Source organism: Mustelus asterias, chromosome 2, assembly GCF_964213995.1.
Source record: "Mustelus asterias chromosome 2, sMusAst1.hap1.1, whole genome shotgun sequence".
Classification (NCBI taxonomy): Eukaryota; Metazoa; Chordata; class Chondrichthyes; order Carcharhiniformes; family Triakidae; genus Mustelus; species Mustelus asterias.
The window spans coordinates 18143332-18165659 of record NC_135802.1 but is presented as its reverse complement, the minus strand read 5'-3'; the positions used below and the strand labels follow the sequence as shown (position 1 = coordinate 18165659).

General features: G+C 44.4%; 1 protein-coding gene across 12 annotated transcripts in view; it reads left to right on the top strand.

Moving 5' to 3' along the window:
* kmt2ca (lysine (K)-specific methyltransferase 2Ca) overlaps positions 1-22328 on the top strand; it is a 351109-nt gene that overhangs the window by 313567 nt on the left and 15214 nt on the right. For 10 of the 12 annotated variants that reach the window (XM_078232154.1, XM_078232144.1, XM_078232135.1 and 7 more), the window contains 8 exons: positions 306-453; positions 803-987; positions 8047-8201; positions 8528-8771; positions 10000-10142; positions 16920-17027; positions 19414-20542; positions 21261-21397. In XM_078232154.1, the coding sequence (XP_078088280.1) occupies positions 306-453; positions 803-987; positions 8047-8201; positions 8528-8771; positions 10000-10142; positions 16920-17027; positions 19414-20542; positions 21261-21397 (2249 nt within the window). Of the gene's footprint in view, positions 1-305; positions 454-802; positions 988-8046; positions 8202-8527; positions 8772-9999; positions 10143-16919; positions 17028-19413; positions 20543-21260; positions 21398-22328 lie in introns of those variants that run through there. The other 2 variants (XM_078232097.1, XR_013499876.1) reach the window with 2 other exon arrangements.

Below are 22328 nucleotides of genomic sequence, written 5' to 3'. Positions count from 1 at the left end.
ATGTCATTAGTTGTTGCATATCCTTGCTCCACATGCTGTATCCGAAAATCTGGTAAAACAAGAATATTAATGATGTGCTATGAATCCTGAGTTTCCTAAAGCTGCATCTTCCCAATTACTTGTTCATTTAACACAAGCCATCATATTGAAGGGGGAAATTGAAATGATTCTGCAGTTTCTTTGGATGCTGTCTCTCAGAAAAATTATGTCGTTCTCTAATCTTATCCTGCAGCAGTCTTAACCGTTACACAGTTCTTGTGACCTTAATCTTAATTACTCAGCAAATAAACAATTGCTATTTTCAGTTAACAAAGGTCTTGGGCCAAAACAGTACCAGCTGCCTTTTAGGCCTGAAGATGATCTGTTGGCAAGAGCTTTGGCCCATGGACCAAAAACGGTGGATGTTCCTGCTTCCCTCCCAACTCCACCCCACAACAACCATGAGGAACTGAGGTCTGGCATCTTGTTTCTAAAAATTAATTATAGTACAAGCTTAAATTAATCATTTTCAGTCTGTAATGGAATAGTTAGACCGCAATTTGTTCTGCCCTGTTTCTGAATGACTTATTTTCCTTCCGCAATCGTTGCCATCTCTGTAATGCGCTTTTTTTTCTCTCTCTCCCCTCCTCCTACTCCTTCTTCTAAACCCCACCCCCCCCAATTAAAATTACTTCTGGATAACGTTGTGTTTGATATTTGGGGGTGAGCTTGGGAAATCACAAACTGAGCTTTGTGTGCTTTGAAAATTCTGCAGATGCAGCTGTCGAGTTGTCTTTAATATATAAATCTCTTTTCCTCACAGAGGCCAGGAGCATTGCGGTGAGGATGACCGTGACTCCCCAGACAGCTTTGTGGCATCATCATCCCCTGAAAGTGTCGTAGGCATGGAGGTCAGCAGATACCCTGATCTCTCCCTGGTGAAAGAAGAGCCACCAGATCCAGCTCCTTCCCCAGTCATTCCCATGCTTCCAAGTTCCACTGGCAAAGGTATGGGATGTCACACTTGGTGCAAACATTTATGTATAAAGCTCTTTGGTGACATTTCAAGACTGTTCTCTTTCTTACTCCAACTCCCTTCCCTTCATCCCCTACCTCAACATTCAAATGATGAGAATTAATTGAGCCCCAATTACTATTAAAATCAATTTTTAATCATTAAAACAATAAAACAGGGCTTCAGAAAATTAGTTGGATCTTCCCTTTCTTATGTAACCTTACATGTCATTTTAAGACTATAGCCAGCATTTTAGAACCTCGCTTGGACGTTCATGTTCTTCTGCCATTCACCTTAGATCGGTGTCCTCTGGCTCTCGACCCTTTTGCCAACAGGAACAGTTTTTCCTTACCTACTCTGGCCAGATCCCTTGTAATTTTGAACAACTCTATCAAATCCCCCCTCTTAAGGAGAACAGCCCAGCTTCTCCAATCTGTCTTCATAACTGAAGTTCCTCATCCCTGGAATCATTATCGCAAATCTTTACGGCACACACCGAGAGAGAGTGACACACACCGAGAGAGAGTGACACACACCGAGAGAGAGTGACACACACCGAGAGAGAGTGACACACACCGAGAGAGAGTGACACACACCGAGAGAGAGTGACACACACCGAGAGAGAGTGACACACACCGAGAGAGAGTGACACACACCGAGAGAGAGTGACACACACCGAGAGAGAGTGACACACACCGAGAGAGAGTGACACACACCGAGAGAGAGTGACACACACCGAGAGAGAGTGACACACACCGAGAGAGAGTGACACACACCGAGAGAGAGTGACACACACCGAGAGAGAGTGACACACACCGAGAGAGAGTGACACACACCGAGAGAGAGTGACACACACCGAGAGAGAGTGAGACACACACCGAGAGAGAGTGAGACACACCGAGAGAGAGTGAGACACACCGAGAGAGAGTGAGACACACCGAGAGAGAGTGACACACACCGAGAGAGAGTGACACACACCGAGAGAGAGTGACACACACCGAGAGAGAGTGACACACACCGAGAGAGAGTGACACACACCGAGAGAGAGTGACACACACCGAGAGAGAGTGACACACACCGAGAGAGAGTGACACACACCGAGAGAGAGTGACACACACCGAGAGAGAGTGACACACACCGAGAGAGAGTGACACACACCGAGAGAGAGTGACACACACCGAGAGAGTGTGAGACACACCGAGAGAGAGTGAGACACACCGAGAGAGAGTGAGACACACCGAGAGAGAGTGAGACACACCGAGAGAGAGTGAGACACACCGAGAGAGAGTGAGACACACCGAGAGAGTGACACACACCGAGAGAGAGTGACACACACCGAGAGAGAGTGACACACACCGAGAGAGAGTGACACACACCGAGAGAGAGTGACACACACCGAGAGAGAGTGACACACACCGAGAGAGAGTGACACACACCGAGAGAGAGTGACACACACCGAGAGAGAGTGACACACACCGAGAGAGAGTGAGACACACACCGAGAGAGAGTGAGACACACACCGAGAGAGAGTGAGACACACACCGAGAGAGAGTGAGACACACACCGAGAGAGAGTGAGACACACACCGAGAGAGAGTGAGACACACACCGAGAGAGAGTGAGACACACACCGAGAGAGAGTGATACACACACCGAGAGAGAGTGAGACACACACCGAGAGAGAGTGAGACACACCGAGAGAGAGAGAGACACACCGAGAGAGAGACACACCGAGAGAGAGAGAGACACACACCGAGAGAGAGTGACACACCGACCGAGAGAGCGAGAGGCATACATCCTTCTAAAATGTGGTTCCCAGAATTTGGCACAATACTCCAATTGAGGCTAAACCAGTGTTGTTTAACTTCTTTGCTTTTGTACTTGATGGCTCTATTTATAAAGCCCAAAACCCCAGATGCCTTATTAACAGTGTTCTAAATCTGCCCCTCAGCAGTTTATACACCAATATCCACACTGTGTACCACACCAGAGTCGATTAAATATTGTGATATGAAGTGTGAAATGAAAAGTTGAAGCATGGTAAAATGTCTAAATTGGTCAGGTGAAGAGGAACCAAAGAGAGAGAGTGACACACACCGAGAGAGAGTGACACACACCGAGAGAGAGTGACACACACCGAGAGAGAGTGAGACACACACCGAGAGAGAGTGAGACACACACCGAGAGAGAGTGAGACACACCGAGAGAGAGTGACACACACCGAGAGAGAGTGACACACACCGAGAGAGAGTGACACACACCGAGAGAGAGTGACACACACCGAGAGAGAGTGACACACACCGAGAGAGAGTGACACACACCGAGAGAGAGTGACACACACCGAGAGAGAGTGACACACACCGAGAGAGAGTGACACACACCGAGAGAGAGTGACACACACCGAGAGTGACACACACCGAGAGAGAGTGACACACACCGAGAGAGAGTGAGACACACACCGAGAGAGAGTGAGACACACACCGAGAGAGAGTGACACACACCGAGAGAGAGAGACACACACCGAGAGAGAGTGAGACACACACCGAGAGAGAGTGAGACACACACCGAGAGAGAGTGAGACACACACCGAGAGAGAGTGACACACACCGAGAGAGAGTGACACACACCGAGAGAGAGTGAGACACACACCGAGAGAGAGTGACACACACCGAGAGAGAGTGAGACACACACCGAGAGAGAGTGACACACACCGAGAGAGAGTGAGACACACACCGAGAGAGAGTGAGACACACACCGAGAGAGAGTGACACACACCGAGAGAGAGTGACACACACCGAGAGAGAGTGAGACACACACCGAGAGAGAGTGAGACACACACCGAGAGAGAGTGAGACACACACCGAGAGAGAGTGACACACACCGAGAGAGAGAGACACACACCGAGAGAGAGTGAGACACACACCGAGAGAGAGTGAGACACACACCGAGAGAGAGTGAGACACACACCGAGAGAGAGTGAGACACACACCGAGAGAGAGTGAGACACACACCGAGAGAGAGTGACACACACCGAGAGAGAGTGACACACACCGAGAGAGAGTGACACACACCGAGAGAGAGTGACACACACCGAGAGAGAGTGACACACACCGAGAGAGAGTGACACACACCGAGAGAGAGTGACACACACCGAGAGAGAGTGACGCACACCGAGAGAGAGTGACGCACACCGAGAGAGAGTGACACACACCGAGAGAGAGTGACACACACCGGGCGACACGGTAGCGCAGTGGTTAGCACTGCTGCTTCACAGCTCCAGGGTCCCGGGTTCGATTCCCGGCTCGGGTCACTGTCTGTGTGGAGTTTGCACATTCTCCTCGTGTCTGCGTGGGTTTCCTCCGGGTGCTCCGGTTTCCTCCCACAGTCCAAAGATGTGCGGGTTAGGTTGATTGGCCAGGTTAAAAATTGCCCCTTAGAATCCTAAAATGTGTAGATTAAAGAACAAGAACAAAGAACAATACAGCACAGGAACAGGTCCTTCGGCCCTCCAAGCCCGCGCCGCTCCCCGGTCCAGGATTGAATCCTGAATCCAGGATCCCCGCCCAATTTTCCAGCCTATCTACATACCAATATCCTATCCACCGAGCTGTCCCTCACAGCTACGATGCTTTGTTCATTACAACCTATTAACTCACTCCCACCCCCCCATTCCAGACCATGTGATCTCCAGGGAGAGGCGAAAACCCAGAGTGAAAAACCCCAGGGCCAATATGGGGGAAAAAAAATCTGGGAAATTCCTCTCCGACCCCCTGAGGCGATCGAAACGAGTCCAGGAGATCACAATGGCCCTGATCAGAAAATGCTTCCCAACCCTAGTCATTTCCACTTCCACGAACACCATATGAATTCCCTGCCCCCGAGACAGGTTCCCAACTATCCGCAGTCTCGCTCTGTACTGGCAGTTGTTGGAGAAGATTCTTAAAGATAGGATGTATGCGCATTTAGAAAGGAATAAACTCATTAACGATAGTCAATTAGAGGGATTAGTGGGTAAATATGTGGGGGTAGGGCCTGGGTGGGATTGTGGTCGGTGCAGACTCGATGGGCCGAATGACCTCCTTCTGCACTGTAGGGTTTCTATGATTTCTATGATACTGTGTATATCACTTCATTAAACTGGTTTGTGTGAATCAGTTGAGGTCATACCTACCATAAAGCTAGGTGGCTGTGGTTGTTGGCACTCAATCTCTCAGCTCCAGAACATCACTGCAACACTTCCTCAGGGTAGTGTCCAAAGCCCAACCACCTTCAGCTGCTTCATCAATGACCTTCCCTCCATCATAAAGTCAGATGTGGGGATGTTCACTAATGATTGAATAATGTTCAGCACCATTTGTGACTCCTCAGATACTGAAGCAATTCATGTCCATATGCAGCAGTCAAATTTGGGCTGATAAGTGGAAGTAGCATTTGCATCACGCAAGTGCCTGGCAATGACCATTGCCAGCATGAGAGAATCCAACTGCTTCCAAATTCAATGGCATTGCTATTGCTGAATCCCCCACTCTCAATCTACTAGGGGTTACCATTGACCAGAAATTACATTAGACCAGCCATTTAAAGCTGTGGCTCCAGGAGCGATGTGGAGATGCCGGCGTTGGACTGGGGTAAACACAGTAAGAAGTTTAACAACACCAGGTTAAAGTCCAACAGGTTTATTTGGTAGCAAAAGCCGCACAAGCTTTCGAGGCTCTAAGCCCCTTCTTCAGGTGAGTGGGAATTCTGTTCACAAACAGAACTTATAAAGAGTTTCACTGGCTGTCTTGTCTGGAGACAATACACATCTTTTTAGCCTGTCTTGATGCTCTCTCCACTCCCATTGTTTTGTTTCTTAAAGACTGGATTAGTTGTAAGTATTCGCATTCCAACCATTATTCATGTAAATTGAGTCTGTGTCTTTATAAGTTCTGTTTGTGAACAGAATTCCCACTCACCTGAAGAAGGGGCTTAGAGCCTCGAAAGCTTGTGTGGCTTTTGCTACCAAATAAACCTGTTGGACTTTAACCTGGTGTTGTTAAACTTCTTACTGTCCAGGAGCAGGTCAGAGACTGGGAATTCTGCAGCCAGTAACTGATCTAACCCCATAAAGCTTATCCACCATTTGACAAGGCGCAAGTCAGGAATGTGATGAACTACTCTCAACTTGTCTGGATGAGTGCAGCTCCAACAACACTCAAGAAACTCAACACCATTCATGATCAAACAGCCTACTTGATTGGCACTCCATCCACAGCCTTACATATTCACTGCCTCTATCACTGACACTCAGTGGCAGCAGTGTGTACCGTCTACAAGATGCACTGCAGCTCCTTCAGCAGCACCTACCAAACCTGTGACATCTACCAGCTAGAAGGACAAAGGCCGCAGATGCATTGGAATGCGACTACCTGCAAATTTCTTTTGCAAAAATACACTTTATTCATAAATATCTGAAAATAACATTACAAAACATTTCAACTTGTCATAACAGGAAAGTGCAATGAAAGTACAGTGCTATACATGTTGCACTCAGATGCTTCAACACAGTTACATTTATTATATACAGCCAGGATTAAGCTTACAGTTGGGTTTCATGGAAATACGTTTTTTCTCACCAGGTGAACAGTTAGAATTTCTCCAGACTTGAGTGACTTTACATTCTTACAGCTGGTTGGCCTTGTCATAAATTTGGCCTTTAAAGGAACAAGAAGTGCTTCCTGTAGCGTGTCTTTCTATGTTTATCTATCTCTCTCACTCATTCTCTCATATGACATACGTAGAAGTTTCCTGCCAAATACACAAAATAAAGATTTGTTTTGATTAAATATGAGCTAACTTTTTTCACATCTCACAATTGGGCAGTGAGATTTTTCACACTTGAGGTTCTGCAGATCACAGAATTGTTGAATCTTTGCAGTGCAGAAGGAAGTCATTCAGCCCATTGCTCTGCATTGTCTCTCTGAAAGAGCATTCTCTTCTATCTCCATTCCCTGCCTTATCCCTGTAATCTTACACATTCTTTATTTTCAAATAGCAATTCAATTCCCTTTTGAATACCTCGATCGACCCCACCTCCACCACCCTCTCTGGAAGTTCAATCCAAAATGCAACTACCCTCTGGGAGAAAATTTTTCCTTCACATCACTCTTATTCGTTTGCCAATTATTTTGAATCTGTGCTTTCTAGTTTTTGAAGTTGTCTTGAATGGGAGCAGTTTCTCACTATTTGCCCTGTCCATACTCCTCAGGATCTTGAATACCTCTATCAAGTCTCCTCTCAACCTTCTTTTCTCCAAGTAAAACAAACCCAACCTGTCCAATCTATCCTTATAGCTACAGTTGTTTATCTGTGAAATAATTCTTGTCAATCTCCTCTGTACTGTCTCCAATACCTTCACATCTTTCCTCAAGTATGGTGCCGAGAACTGGATGCAGTACTCCAGATGAGGCCTAACTAGTGTCTTTATACAAGTTCAACGTGACCTTCTTACTCTTGTACTCAATGCCCATATTAATAAAGCCTAAGATACTATATGCTGTATTAAAAAAACTGCTGTGCCAACATGCCCTGCCATCCTCAATGACTTATATACACATACACCAAGGTCCCTCTATTCTTACATCTGCTTTATAGTTTTTCCATTTTTTTTCTGTGTCTCCACATTTTTTTCTTGCCAAAATCGCCTTGCACTTCTCTGAATTGAACTTCATTTGCAACTTGTCTGCCCAATTCACCAACATATCTATGTCCTTTTGAAGTTCAAGAATATTCTCATCACAGTTGACAAGGTTTCCAATTTTCATATCATCTCAAATTTTGAATCATGCTACCCTAAGTCTCAGCCATTAATATATATCAGGAAGATTAAGGCTCCCGGCACTGAGCCCTGGGGAACTCCACTACAAACCCTCCTCCGATCTGGAAAACAACCATTTATCACTACTCTGTTTCCTGGCACTCAGCCAATTTCTTATCTAAGTGACTACTTTCCCTTTTGTTCAATGACCTAGAAGTTTGTTCACAAAGTAATATGCATTTCTTTTCCGGCTTCAGGTTCAGAAGCTCGACGGAATGAGGTTAAGATGGAGCCAAACTTTGGAAATATGGGTTCAAATATGTTTTTTGGAAATCAGTTTGTGCAGTCCCAAAACGGGCCTAAAATTGGCTTTGTGTCTGTCGCACTTACTCTGACTCCGACAGCTGCTGAGGTGAGACCTGCCATTTTAATATAAAATTTGGTGAACTATCTTGTGAGATTAATTGGTATATTTTGGTTTTACAGATGGCGTACCTCATAGCACCCCTAGCCTCTCCCGAAATGATGCTCCTTTCTTAACATTAAGCACTAATTTTGTTTGTCCGTTTTAAAAGTTGTTTTGTAATACTGAAATAGAGAGCACACATCCCAATCTCTGTCCATGTTGTACCTGATCTTCAGTGACTCTGAATGATGAAGAAATCCATTATCAAATATAGGTAAAGACTCAGGCTAGTGAACCTATGTAATATATATGTATCATTGTTTTAATTTTAGGATATTAATGGTGTTGTAGCAAGAGTGGCTGACCTCCTGCGCATTAAAGTTCCCAACAGTTACGAGGTCAGCAGTGCACCCGAACCACCTTCAATGCCTTTGATTAATGCTTACAAATTCAACCAAGCCTTGGAAAGCAGACCTTCATTAATGGCTCAAGGCTTCCATCCTGGTTTTACTGGTCCCGTCAAGATTATGAGACCTGTTGGGCCTACAAGCCTACCATACATGATTCCTGCCAATGGTAAGTTTGTTTATTTAATACTAGCACCTTTGGCATCATGTCTGCCATCTGGAGATTTTTTGCCTTTTATTTTGCTCTGACGTACCCAGTTCATGGAATTGCTGAAATATTAACATCCGCTACATTTAAAAAAGCAAAAAACACTCAGACTTGCAATGGTTGTAATTACCTTAACAGAAAAATTAAACACTGAGAAAGACGGTAAAAACGCTTAAGTTTCTGCAACATGGATAGTATCGAGATTATATACCATGTATCTTCAAATTCAAATCCATTTAGTGGTATGAAACTTACAACAATTGGTTAAAAGTTAGTGTGATTTGGCAATTGTACAAAGCAGGGATAGTATATAGCCACCAAGAATCATAAATAGTCCAGTGACAAAAACGGAGTTGTACATACAATATTCTGCAATCTGATTTGTCTAGAATTAGTTTTTTCGTGTTCTGTTATCACATGTGGTTTGTATGAGGTTCTGAGACTTGTTAATGAATTGTACAAGACTGCGCACCAGGACATCTTAGTCAACACAAGTGACAAGTTAGCGGCCCTGTTGTGATTTGGAGAGTGGCGCAGTCCTGACCAGACTAGAGAAGGTTCTTCCTTTAACTTTCCACAGAATAAATGATGTTGAACAAAGCTGATTCAAGGCAGTATCTTGAATCAGCTGTGTCTGTGGGTCGGTGCGGGCAGGTGCGTGCCCACCCCTCGGTCTGTGTGCTCGTGCCCGCCCCTCGGTCTGTGTGCTCGTGCCCACCCCTCGGTCTGTGTGCTCGTGCCCACCCCTCGGTCTGTGTGCTCGTGCCCGCCCCTCGGTCTGTGTGCTCGTGCCCACCCCTCGGTCTGTGTGCTCGTGCCCACCCCTCGGTCTGTGTGCTCGTGCCCGCCCCTCGGTCTGTGTGCTCGTGCCCGCCCCTCGGTCTGTGTGCTCGTGCCCGCCCCTCGGTCTGTGTGCTCGTGCCCACCCCTCGGTCTGTGTGCTCGTGCCCGCCCCTCGGTCTGTGTGCATGCGCTCGTCTGAATAAAATGGAGTACATTGAAATGCCAATATATCAGTTTTGCAACGATCTAACAAACTGATGTTTCTGAAAGGATTGTGAATACTTATGAGCATGATAAGTTGAGAATGTGATTGTAAATGCAAGGGAGATGGCTTTTAATTCCGTAGCCTGGCATGTGCTATTTTCTTTTTATCCAATTAGCATTGATCTATCCCCCCCTGTAACAGGCACAGTGGCACTCAGAGCAGATCATCGAGCGGTCATGAACAGCTGTAGCAGCTCGAAACCTCAGTGGTGCCGTCATTGTGATGTTGTGGTGCTTGGTAATGGTGTACGGAAAACGGTCACTGATCTTCCATATAACAAGCAGGTATGTTTTTCTCTGGCCCAGAGTATTCACTGCAAAATTAGCTGCACGAATTCCAAATCTTAGACTTAGAAAAATTACAGAATTTGAGACATTGGTAGAAATTACTTTATTTCCAGTTAAATTTGCCTTTGGGGCGATCCCTTCAAAGAAAACTGTACAACATGTTTATTAAAAAAATCGATAGTTGTCAATATATTTTCAGTACAAAAGCACAGTTTATTGTGATGCAATTTAAAAAGTGATTAAGTGTTGTCGCACCAACACATAAAAGAATAATGAAACAAAAGTATTGATAAATCAAAGTATCTTCCTCCCACGGTACAAAGTGCAGAGTCGGGGAGGTACTGTACATTGCCAATATTATAATCTTGTCAACTTCTTCCTTGTTGGTCCTGTTCTAACCTATGTGGTTTGTGCTTGATGGCAGTGCTCCCTTAGTGAATGTGGACATCAGCAGGCCACATTCTCATGTCTGCCTACCTCTTGATGTAGATCCAACCAGTTTTGGCACTGGCACTGTGAAAGAAATGTCTACCTCAAGCTTTGGTTGTATGATCAACCCAATTGAGTGTTTCCAGTAGGAAATTAGTTAACTTGGAAATGTAGTCCATCTATCGGCCAAGTGATTCAGACAGGTAGATTACATTTCATGTTCTGCAGCAAGACATTCCATCCAGATAGAAAACTATGAAGATCCAATCAGAATCCTGTGACGATCTGTATTTAGCAGAAAATGGTAACCGGGAAGATCAGGTGACCATAAGTTAGAATATAGAAAGTTGCTGTGATAAACTTACCAGACAAAAGCTTGGTATCTGATTGACTAAAGCTAACAAATGATAGATGAACTATATACTGGGGCATTTAGAGAGTACAGAGAGGATTGGGTTGGGGTAATTTCCGTTGGCAAGGCAGACAGTCCATGTCTGTATGCATCTGTCAGATGTGAAGAAACAATTTGGACCAGTATTCTTATTTCCCAGTTTTACTGGTGTTCCAATTAAGGTATACACGGGCAGTTTGGACTGGTATTCTTTTACATGAGTGTTCCCTGCTCTTATGCATAATTGTGTACGGGCACCCTATTTTTTCTGCCCCTTTATGGACTGAACAAAGAACAATACAGCACAGGAACAGGCCCTTCGGCCCTCCAAGCCCGCGCCGCTCCCCGGTCCAGGATTGAATCCTGAATCCAGGATCCCCGCCCAATTTTCCAGCCTATCTACATCCTAATATCCTATCCATCGAGCTGTCCCTCACAGCTACGATGCTTTGTTCCAGTTTGGAACAACTGGACCAGCAACATGCCAATGTTACATTTATTACTGATGATAGCAGTCTCTGATGTGCCTCACAAGTTCCAGTTATTAATCACCAGCAGCTCTTATTCACTTGAGATCTGCTCAAAGATACAGCCTACATTTCCTTTCCTAAAAACTATTTGCATTATTGCACCTTTAAAATTTACTCACATTACTGCATTATCAGACAGAGTTCTAAATTACAACATATCGCCAAATCAATCTGCAAAACAATTATTGGTGAATTAACCCACGATAATCTTATCCACCATCGTATGAAACTCTTATCAAATCATGTGGCATTCATTTTGCAATTCATACCAGCAAACATTTGTCCTTAGCTCTGCATTTGCAGGCATAAGAGTTCATGCTTAATATACCTTCATATAATTAAGAGCAATTTTTTTTTAAAAATTCATCTGTGGGAAATGGGCGTTGCTGGCTGGCCAGCATTTATTGCCCATCCCTAGCTGCCTGAGGGCAGTTGAGAGTCAACCACATTGCTGTGGCTCTGGGGCCACATGTGGGCCGGACCGGGTGGGGACGGCAGATTTCCTTCCCTGGAGGGCATTGGTGAACCAGATGGGTTTTTCTAACAATCGACAATGGTTTCACGGTCATCAGTGGATTCTTAATTCCAGATTTTTAAAATTGAATTCAAATGCCACCATCTGCCATGGCAGGATTTGATTCTGGGTCCCCAAAACATTAGCTGAGTTTCTGGATTAACAGTCTAGTGATAGACATAGACATAGACATAGAACAGTACAGCACAGAACAGGCCCTTCGGCCCACGATGTTGTGCCGAGCTTTATCTGAAACCAAGATCAAGCTATCCCACTCCCTATCATCCTGGTGTGCTCCATGTGCCTATCCAATAACCGCTTAAATGTTTCTAAAGTGTCTGACTCCACTATCACTGCAGGCAGTCCATTCCACACCCCAACCACTCTCTGCGTAAAGAACCTACCTCTGATATCCGTCCTGTATCTCCCACCACGAACCCTATAGTTATGCCCCCTTGTAATAGCTCCATCCACCCGAGGAAATAGTCTTTGAACGTTCACTCTATCTATCCCCTTCATCATTTTATACACCTCTATTAAGTCTCCCCTCAGCCTCCTCCGCTCCAGAGAGAACAGCCCTAGCTCCCTCAACCTTTCCTCATATGACCTACCCTCCAAACCAGGCAGCATCCTGGTAAATCTCCTCTGCACTCTTTCCAGCGCTTCCACTGAGGTGACCAGAACTGCACACAATATTCCAAATGTGGTCTCACCAAGGTCCTGTACAGTTGCAGCATAACCCCACGGCTCTTAAACTCCAACCCCCTGTTAATAAAAGCTAACACACTATAGGCCTTCTTCACAGCTCTATCCACTTGACTGGCAACCTTTAGAGATCTGTGGATATGGACCCCAAGATCTCTCTGTTCCTCCACAGTCTTCAGAACCCTACCTTTGACCCTGTAATCCACATTTAAATTTGTCCTACCAAAATGAATCACCTCACATTTATCAGGGTTAAACTCCATTTGCCATTTTTCAGCCCAGCTTTGCATCCTATCTATGTCTCTTTGCAGCCTACAACAGCCCTCCACCTCATCCACTATTCCACCAATCTTGGTGTCATCAGCAAATTTACTGATCCACCCTTCAGCCCCCTCCTCTAAGTCATTAATAAAAATCACAAAGAGCAGAGGACCAAGCACTGATCCCTGCGGCACACCGCTAGCAACCTGCCTCCAATCCGAAAATTTTCCATCGACCACCACCCTCTGTCTTCGGTCAGACAGCCAGTTACCTATCCAATCGGCCAACTTTCCCTCTATCCCACACCTCCTCACTTTCATCATAAGCCGACCATGGGGGACCTTATCAAACGCCTTACTAAAATCCATGTATATGACATCAACTGCCCTACCTTCATCAACACACTTAGTTACCTCCTCAAAAAATTCTATCAAATTTGTGAGGCACGACTTGCCCTTCACGAATCCGTGCTGACTATCTCGGATTAATCCGCATCTTTCTAAATGGTCGTAAATCCCATCCCTAAGGACCCTTTCCATCAATTTACCAACCACCGAAGTAAGACTAACCGGTCTATAATTACCAGGGTCATTTCTATTCCCTTTCTTAAACAGAGGAACAACATTCGCCATTCTCCAGTCCTCTGGCACCATCCCCGTGGACAGCGAGGACCCAAAGATCAACGCCAAAGGCTCTGCAATCTCATCCCTTGCCTCCCACAGAATCCTAGGATACATTTCATCAGGCCCAGGGGACTTATCGACCTTCAGTTTATTCAAAACTGCCAATACATCCTCCCTCCGAACATCTATTTCCTCCAGCCTATTAGCCTGTAACACCTTCTCTTCCTCAAAAACATGGCCCCTCTCCTTGGTGAACACTGAAGAAAAGTATTCATTCATCACCTCGCCTATCTCTACTGACTCCATACACAAGTTCCCACTACTGTCCTTGACCGGCCCTAACCTCACCCTGGTCATTCTTTTATTCCTCACATAAGAGTAAAAAGCCTTGGGGTTTTCCTTGATCCGACCCGCCAAGGACTTCTCATGTCCCCTCCTAGCTCTCCTAAGCCCCTTTTTCAGCTCATTCCTTGCTAACTTGTAACCCTCAATCGAGCCATCTGAACCTTGTTTCCTCATCCCTACATAAGCTTCCCTCTTCCTTTTCACAAGACATTCCACCTCTTTTGTGAACCATGGTTCCCTCACTCGGCCATTTCCTCCCTGCCTGACAGGAACATACCTATCAAGGACATCCAGTATTTGTTCCTTGAAAAAGTTCCACTTTTCATTAGTTCCTTTCTCTGACAGTTTCTGTTCCCAACTTATGCCCCCTAATTCTTGCCTAATCGCATCATAATTACCCCTCCCCCAATTGTAAACCTTGCCCTGCCGTACGGCCCTATCCCTCTCCATTGCAATAACAAAAGACACCGAATTGTGGTCACTATCTCCAAATTGCTCTCCCACAACCAAATCTAACACTTGGCCCGGTTCATTTCCCAGTACCAAATCCAATGTGGCCTCACCTCCAGTCAGCCCATCCACATATTGTGTCAGGAAACCCTCCCGCACACACTGCACAAAAACTGCCCCATCCAAACTATTTGACCTACAAAGGTTCCAATCAATATTTGGAAAGTTAAAGTCCCCCATGACAACTACCCTGTGACCCCCACACATATCCATAATCTGCTTAGCAATTTCTTCCTCCACATCTCTATTACTATTTGGGGGCCTATAGTAAACTCCTAGCAACGTGACCGCTCCTTTCCTATTTCTAACTTCAGCCCATATTACCTCAGTGTGCAGATCCCCCACGAAGTGCCTTTCCGCAGCCGTTAAACTATCCTTGATTAACAATGCCACTCCTCCACCTCTTTTACCAGCTTCCCTACACTTAGTGAAACATCTATACCCCGGAACGTCCAACAACCATTCCTGTCCTTGTTCTACCCACGTCTCCGTAATGGCCAAAACATCGTAGTCCCAAGTACCAATCCACGCCCCAAGTTCATCTACCTTGTTCCGGATGCTCCTTGCATTGAAGTAGACACACTTCAACCCACCTTCCTGTCTACCAGTACCCACCCTTGACCCTGATACCTTCCCCAATACCTCACCACCCTCACTGACTTCTGGACTACAACTCCCTTTCCCACTCCCCTGACAAATTAGTTTAAACCCCCCTGAAGAGCCGAAACAAATTTCCCTCCGAGGATATTGGTGCCCCTCTGGTTCAGGTGCACCCCGTCCTGTTTGTACAGGTCCCACCTTCCCCAGAACGTGTTCCAATTATCCACGTATCTGAAACCCTCCCTCCTACACCATCCCTGCAACCACATATTTAACTGCACTCTCTCCCTGTTCCTCAACTCGCTATCACGTGGTACCGGCAACGTACCAGAGATGACCACATGTTTCGTCTTGGCTCTCAGCTTCCAGCCCAGCTCCAGAAATTCCTGCTTTAAATCCCCGTCCCTTCTCTTACCTATGTCATTGGTACCAATGTGCACCACGACTTGTGACTGTTTCCCCTCCCCCTTCAGAATCTGGAAAACACGGTCTGAGACATCACGGACCTTGGCATCCGGTAGGCAACATACCATCCGTGAGTCTCTTTTGCTGCCACAGAACCTCCTATCTATCCCTCTAACTAACGAGTCCCCAATAACTATCGCCCTCCCGCTCTCCCCCTTTCCCTCCCGAGCCACAGAGACGGACACAGTGCTGGAGATCCTCTCACTGCGGCTCCCCACTGGTATGTCATCCCCCTCAACCGTATCCAAAGCGGAATACTTGTTGCTAAGGGGAACGACCACCGGGGATCCCTGCACGGACTGCTTCCTCCCAGCCCCTCTCACCGTCACCCATCTGTTTTCAATCCTGTTGATAATACTCAGAGAGTAGCAAGGGCATGGAATGCCCTGCCTGCAGCAGTAGTGGACTCGTCAACATTAAGAGCATTCAAATGGTTATTGGATAAACATATGGATGATATTGGAATAGTGTAGATTAGAGGGACTTTAGATTGGTTTCACAGGTCGGCGCAACATCGAGGGCCAAAGGGCCTGTACTGCGCTGTAATGTTCTATGTTCTAAATGGTTAAAGCTAACATTACAGCTGTCAAATTCACGTAAAACACTAATGACACCCCTTCTGGTGAGGCCAGTCATGTGCCACACCTTGTACATTAGGCAGAGTTCAGACATTGAAATCCAAGATTGGGTAGCAAAGGTTCTACTGAAATTTATCTATCAATCCAGCTGCTGCTATTTCATTAATCTCCACTCTACTTCTTGCTGTTGTACTGTGCTACAATTCTTCAATGTTCACACAAATTTTTCAGCTTTTAAAGCAAATTGAGATGAGCAACATTAATGTTCAACATTACCTTTAAAAGGCTTGATCCCAAACAAGTTGCTAGCCCTTTTACATTTAGTTTTGACCTTCGAAATGATGGTCTGGGGGACTCGCTGCACACCATGCTTGAACAAAAATAACCCACAAAAGTTGATGCATTTAAGTAAAAATGTTAATCCTACGTTTTGTTTGAACTGTTTCCTTTCCCCTAAATAAAGTGCTGGTGATATTACTCAAGTACAGGAAAAAAATGAATCTCTTCCCCAGTGAAAAAAAGGAGCACTACAAACATCAGTTTTCATAAATGGTGTGCTGCTGTCACACTTTTTCTTTCCTGGAAGTCCATTTGTACAGCACGTAACGATGTTATAGCTCCAAAGTACTTTGTCTCATTAAGAGCACAGAAGTGTAATAATTCTGTACAGCATCAAAGCCAGCATGTCATTTGTGTGCTGATTACTATTTTGATCGTTTGCTTTGGTTTTGACAGCGAGTCTTCACTCATCTGGTAATTCATAGTCACTTGGGGGTACATTTATGTCAGAGCACCATCTTAAATCTTTCATTTCCTCCCTTAGGATTCAAGAGATGGAACAAGCAAAACAGAGGCTGATATTGTCTTCTGTAGCAATAATTGCTTTGTGCAGTATGCGATGGCCACACAAGCGAAAACTCCAGAGTCAAAGGTAAATAATCAGTTTAGAGTGTTTTTATAATTATGGCAATTTTAAGATTAAATGTGCATAAGCGAACATAAGGGCAGTCGGAAACTTTAGAGATTTCTCCCTGAATCTCAAATCGGGGATCTGCCTGGAAAGTAATTGATTCTGGATATTAAATGGTTTAAGGTGCCTAAGTCACTAGGCCCTGCTGACGTATAGTCTCGGGATGTTGAAGGAATTCTGAGAGGAAGAGGCAGTGATCACAATTATTCCACATTAAACAAATTGCATCAGGGCACTGGAGGCCATTGTAAACTATAACGCTTTTTGATCAAGAAGAGTGAGCTAGGAAAATTAGTCAAACATCAGTTGTGAGCAAGTTCTTAAAATTCATAATTTGAGGTTAAGATTCAAGAATATTTAGAAATGCGCAGGGCAACCCACACCACCTAACGCTGGAAGTATTGTTTGGATCTACAGTCTTTGAGCAGCATCAAGCATAGACCTCTTCCAGTTTATTGGTTTCTGCCTAGCTGACTGTGGGAGGGAAGAGAAGTTAACAAATGGATGGGGAGCAGTGAGAATAAAATTTTCATGCCATAATTATTTGTACTCAAAGTGGTTGGAATTTCATACTTCTGATTTAGTGAGAAAGATGGTGGTTGGAATTTTACCGCCCTGTCTGCCACCGGAATCGGAATGGGTGAGGGGCGGGCAATGGAAAGATCCCTTGAACTTGGATGGGATTTTATGGTTTCGGGACGAGCAAGGCCGTAAAATCCCACACACTGACTTATCAACAACAAACTTCAGTTAAAATGATTCAGTTGGATTAGCTGATAGTTGCAGCTTGCATAGTTCATTGACATTATTTTCACTTTAGAAAAAGCTTTGTAGTCACTTCTAGTTTCATCCTGCCTCACACGGCAACAAGAGCTATGGTCAGTAAAGTAGCCCAACAACATGTCACCAGGCATTAAGAAAACTTCAGACACTAATTGGCATTGGGTCAAGTATAAACTTCTTGTGGGTTGAAAGTTATTCCCTTTTATTTTACTCATGCACACTTATTTCTTAAGGAATTGTCAAGGAGCTCTTCATTCTTGCAGTGGGTGAGGAAGCCTTCTGGCACTATATACCGTAAAATGATTCGCACCAGTTACATACTTTCTGTTGTAGCCATGATGTGGAGATGCCGGCTTTGGGCTGGGGTGGGCACAGTAAGAAGTCTCACAACGACAGGTTAAAGTCCAACAGGTTTATTTGGTAGCACGAGTTTTCAGAGCGCTGCTCCTTCATCAGGTGAGTCACTCACCTGATAAAGGAACAGCACTCTGAAAGCTCGTGATACCAAATAAACCTGTTGGACTTTAACCTACCTGGTGTTGTGAGACTTCTTACTGTACTTTCTGTTTACAGCCATTTTGCTTGAAATAATTCATGTGGAGTATTCAATTAAATACATTACATAATGTGCATGCATGCTAACATGGAGGGGTAGAAATGCCCAGAAGTTGGAGGCAGAGGAATGGAAAATTTTGGGGTTAGGGAGGAGTGGTAAGATTAAGATAAAGCCCGTTCATTTACAGTCATACACAGTTCTTTTCATTTATAAGAGTTTTAGATTTTATTTGATTTGATTTATTATTGTCACATGTATTAGTATACAGTGAAAAGTATTGTTTCTTGCGCGCTATACAAAGCATACTGTTCATAGAGAAGGAAACGAGAGAGTGCAAAATGTAGTGTTACAGTCATAGCTAGGGTGTAGAGAAAGATCAACTTGATGCAAGGTAGGTCCATTCAAAAGTCTGACGGCAGCAGGGAAGAAGCTGTTCTTGAGTCAGTTGGTACGTGACCTTAGACTTTTGTATCTTTTTCCCGATGGAAGAAGGTGGAAGAGAGAATGTCCGGGGTGCGTGGGATCCTTAATTATGCTGGCTACTTTGCTGAGACAACGGGAAGTATAGACAGAGTCAATGGATGGGAGGCTGGTTTGTGTGATGGATTGGGCTTCATTCACAACCTTTTGTAGTTTCTTGCGGTCTTGGGCAGAGCAGGAGCCCCATACCAAGCTGTGATACAACCAGAAAGAATGCTTTCTATGGTGCATCTGTAAAAGTTGGTGAGAGTTATAGCTGACATTTTTATTTTTTCAAATGATTTGCACGTACCCTTTTGTAGATATGTACAAGTTAAATTTGTAAAATATTGAGGGGGTGGGGAATGAAAGGCATCTGATCCAACTTTTTAATCGCAGAATGCTTAGTCATAAATCTTTACAGGACAATGTGAAATAATATTGGTTTTAAATCTGACATTACGCTCACTAGCTTGCACCTGCCTTATGGAACACTGAGGATGGAATAACATCATCTTTAAAATTCACTTTTGTTTTTTTGTTTTAAAGCAGCAGGAAGTTGCATCTGTAGTGGTAGAGCAGCCAGCCAAAGAGGTGACAAGAAACACATTCCATCACTACAACAACAACACCTCCTCCTTAGACGTGCATCGCCTTCCACGGATTCAGGAGAATGCAGTGTCTCCATCTACTCCAACTGTTTACTTCCCTCCAGCCAACCTGCATGTTCTCAAACATGAGTCCAAACCAGAAGATCTCAAGGTGACAGTGAAGCTGAAACCTAGGCCGAGGTCTCTGCATGGGGACTTGGATGATAATCGTCCAGCAGTTAAAAGGTGGAAAGGGATGAAGTGGAAAAAGTGGAGAATTCAAATCGTCATTCCTAAAGCACATTTGAAGTTGGCATCTGAAGAGGAGATAGATGAACTTCTAAAGAAACTTGGGACATCACTGAAGCCTGAACCCATGCCGCGAGACTATAGAAGATGTTGTTTATGTCATGAAGAAGGTGATGGAACAACCAACGGAGCAGCAAGGCTCCTAAACCTTGATCTCGATCTCTGGGTCCACTTGAACTGTGCCCTCTGGTCTACAGAGGTATATGAGACACAGGCTGGTGCCTTGATTAATGTGGAGATGGCTTTGCGGCGTGGTCTTTCTATGAAATGTGTTTTTTGTCATAAAATGGGAGCTACTGGTACATGTCACCGGATAAGATGCACCAATATTTATCACTTTACCTGTGCCAGTAAAGCCCAGTGTATGTTTTTTAAGGACAAGACCATGCTCTGCTCAATACACAAACCAAAGGGACCCCATGAGCAAGAGTTGACATACTTTGCTGTCTTTAGGAGGGTCTACATACAGCGGGACGAGGTGAAACAAGTTGCCAGCATAGTACAGCGAGGAGAACGCAACCACACGTTTCGTGTCGGGGGACTAATTTTCCATGCCATCGGTCAACTTCTCCCACAGCAAATGCAGTCCTTCCACAGCTCCATAGCACTCTACCCGGTCGGTTACGAAGCGAGCCGCTTTTACTGGAGCACACGGTACTCCAACAAACGCAGCCGATATCTCTGCTCCATTGAAGAGAAAGATAATGTTCCAGAGTTTGTGGTCCGAGTTATTGAACAAGGTCATGAAGATCTGGTCTTAACAGGGAGTTCTCCGAAAGGTGAGGCAAAGTATTTTTCACCTAAGTATCGCTTCAACAGTTTTGTACCAGATGCTATTTTTAATTATTCAAACTCTTGCAAACTTCTTTATAAATTTCTAAATTAGCTAAGCCTGGATTTCAATATGAAGCAAAATATGTCTCACCTCACCCAAGATATTAACATAGAACAGCATTTGCACTCCTCACAAAATTAATCCACGGTTTGTGCATTTTTGACATTTTAGCACCATTTTCCCAACATATATTTTCATTATTTTAATTGCACACATTGTGCCCTGTGGCAATGGAAGCAGTTTTGCTTCAATTATCTGTATTAGTCTGAGGTTACTTCATTTATGAAGGACTCCTTCCTAAAAGCTTCAGATTGAAAGGTGCTTTGACTTGAGCATGGTCATAAGAGGACTGATCATTTTGACTGCAGATATGCAGTAAAGTTGATGCAGTGAATGTAATCTAAATGAAGCATTTGGAAAATAAATTCAAGATTTAAACAAAAGGTTGTAAAGACAAAGAGATCTGATTGTGTTGCCGAAGGGTTAAAGTGAGTTAAAAATGTAGCTTCTAACTATGAATCTAAATGATGATGAAATAGCTTGTTCTAGAATTGGTAGCAAGAATTAGTAGAAATGAATAAAGGTGCCAGGAAATATATATTAATATGAGAATACTGAATTTTTCTTTTAACCCTATGGAAACTCCATGTTTTCTCTTTCAGGGGTGTGGCAAAAGCTTCTGGAACCAATAGCTCGCCTCCGGAAAGAAGCCGACATGCTGAAACTCTTCCCAGACTACCTTAAAGGAGACGACCTCTTTGGCTTGACTGTTTCTGCAGTCACTAGGATAGCGGAATCGGTTTGTGGTTTTTACAATGCCCTGCACGTGTTGGAGAGAACCATAGTTTCGGGTTGTACCTCTGCTTCTATAGTGGCCGATTTGATCTTTTTTTCAAACATATGATTTCTCTCCTATAAGGAAATTTGAATTGTGAAAGATCAGCATTGTTGCAGGAGGTCAGATTTTTTTTCTGGCACTTTTAAGATACTTGAACACACAATGCCACTGGTATTGTGAATATTACAGAGGGAATGCTGCACAATCAGGATGTGACATTCTTTGAATGAGGTGTTGATGCAAGGTCCTGTTTTCTTGTCCTTGTGAACCTATTTGAAGAGGAGCGTGAAGTTTGCCTAGTGTTCTAGTCAACTTTTCTCTTTCATAGAAACTAGAAGCAGGGGTAGGCCATTCGGCCCTTCGGGCCTGCTCCGCTATTCATTTTGATCATGGCTGATCATCAAATTCAAAATATTCTGATCCTGATTCCTCCCCGCGCCCCCCCCCCCCCCCCCCCCCCCCCAATATTCCTTGATCCCTTTAGCCCCTGGAGCTATATCTAACTTCTTCTTGAAATCACACAATGTTTTGGCCTCAACTACTTTCTGTGGTAGTGAATTCCACACATTCACCGCTCTCTGGGTGAAGAAATTTCTCCTCACCTCAGTTCTAAAAGGTTTACCCCTTATCCTCAAACTATGACCCCTAGTTCTAGGCTCTCCCACCATCGAGAACATTTCAACTACCATCACCAAAAAAAAAAGCCCTTCGTCCCATTAGTTCATTGGAATCTTACTAAGCGAAACGCTGCCAAGTTTTCCTACATAGCACTCGCTCCAAATTAATTTATTATGCAAGAAGCTCTTTGAAACTAACTGGGGACAAAATGACAAAAAGTAAGTTTGGATGAAGAAAAAAGACCCTCCAGCCATTTTATTTCATCATTCCAGTA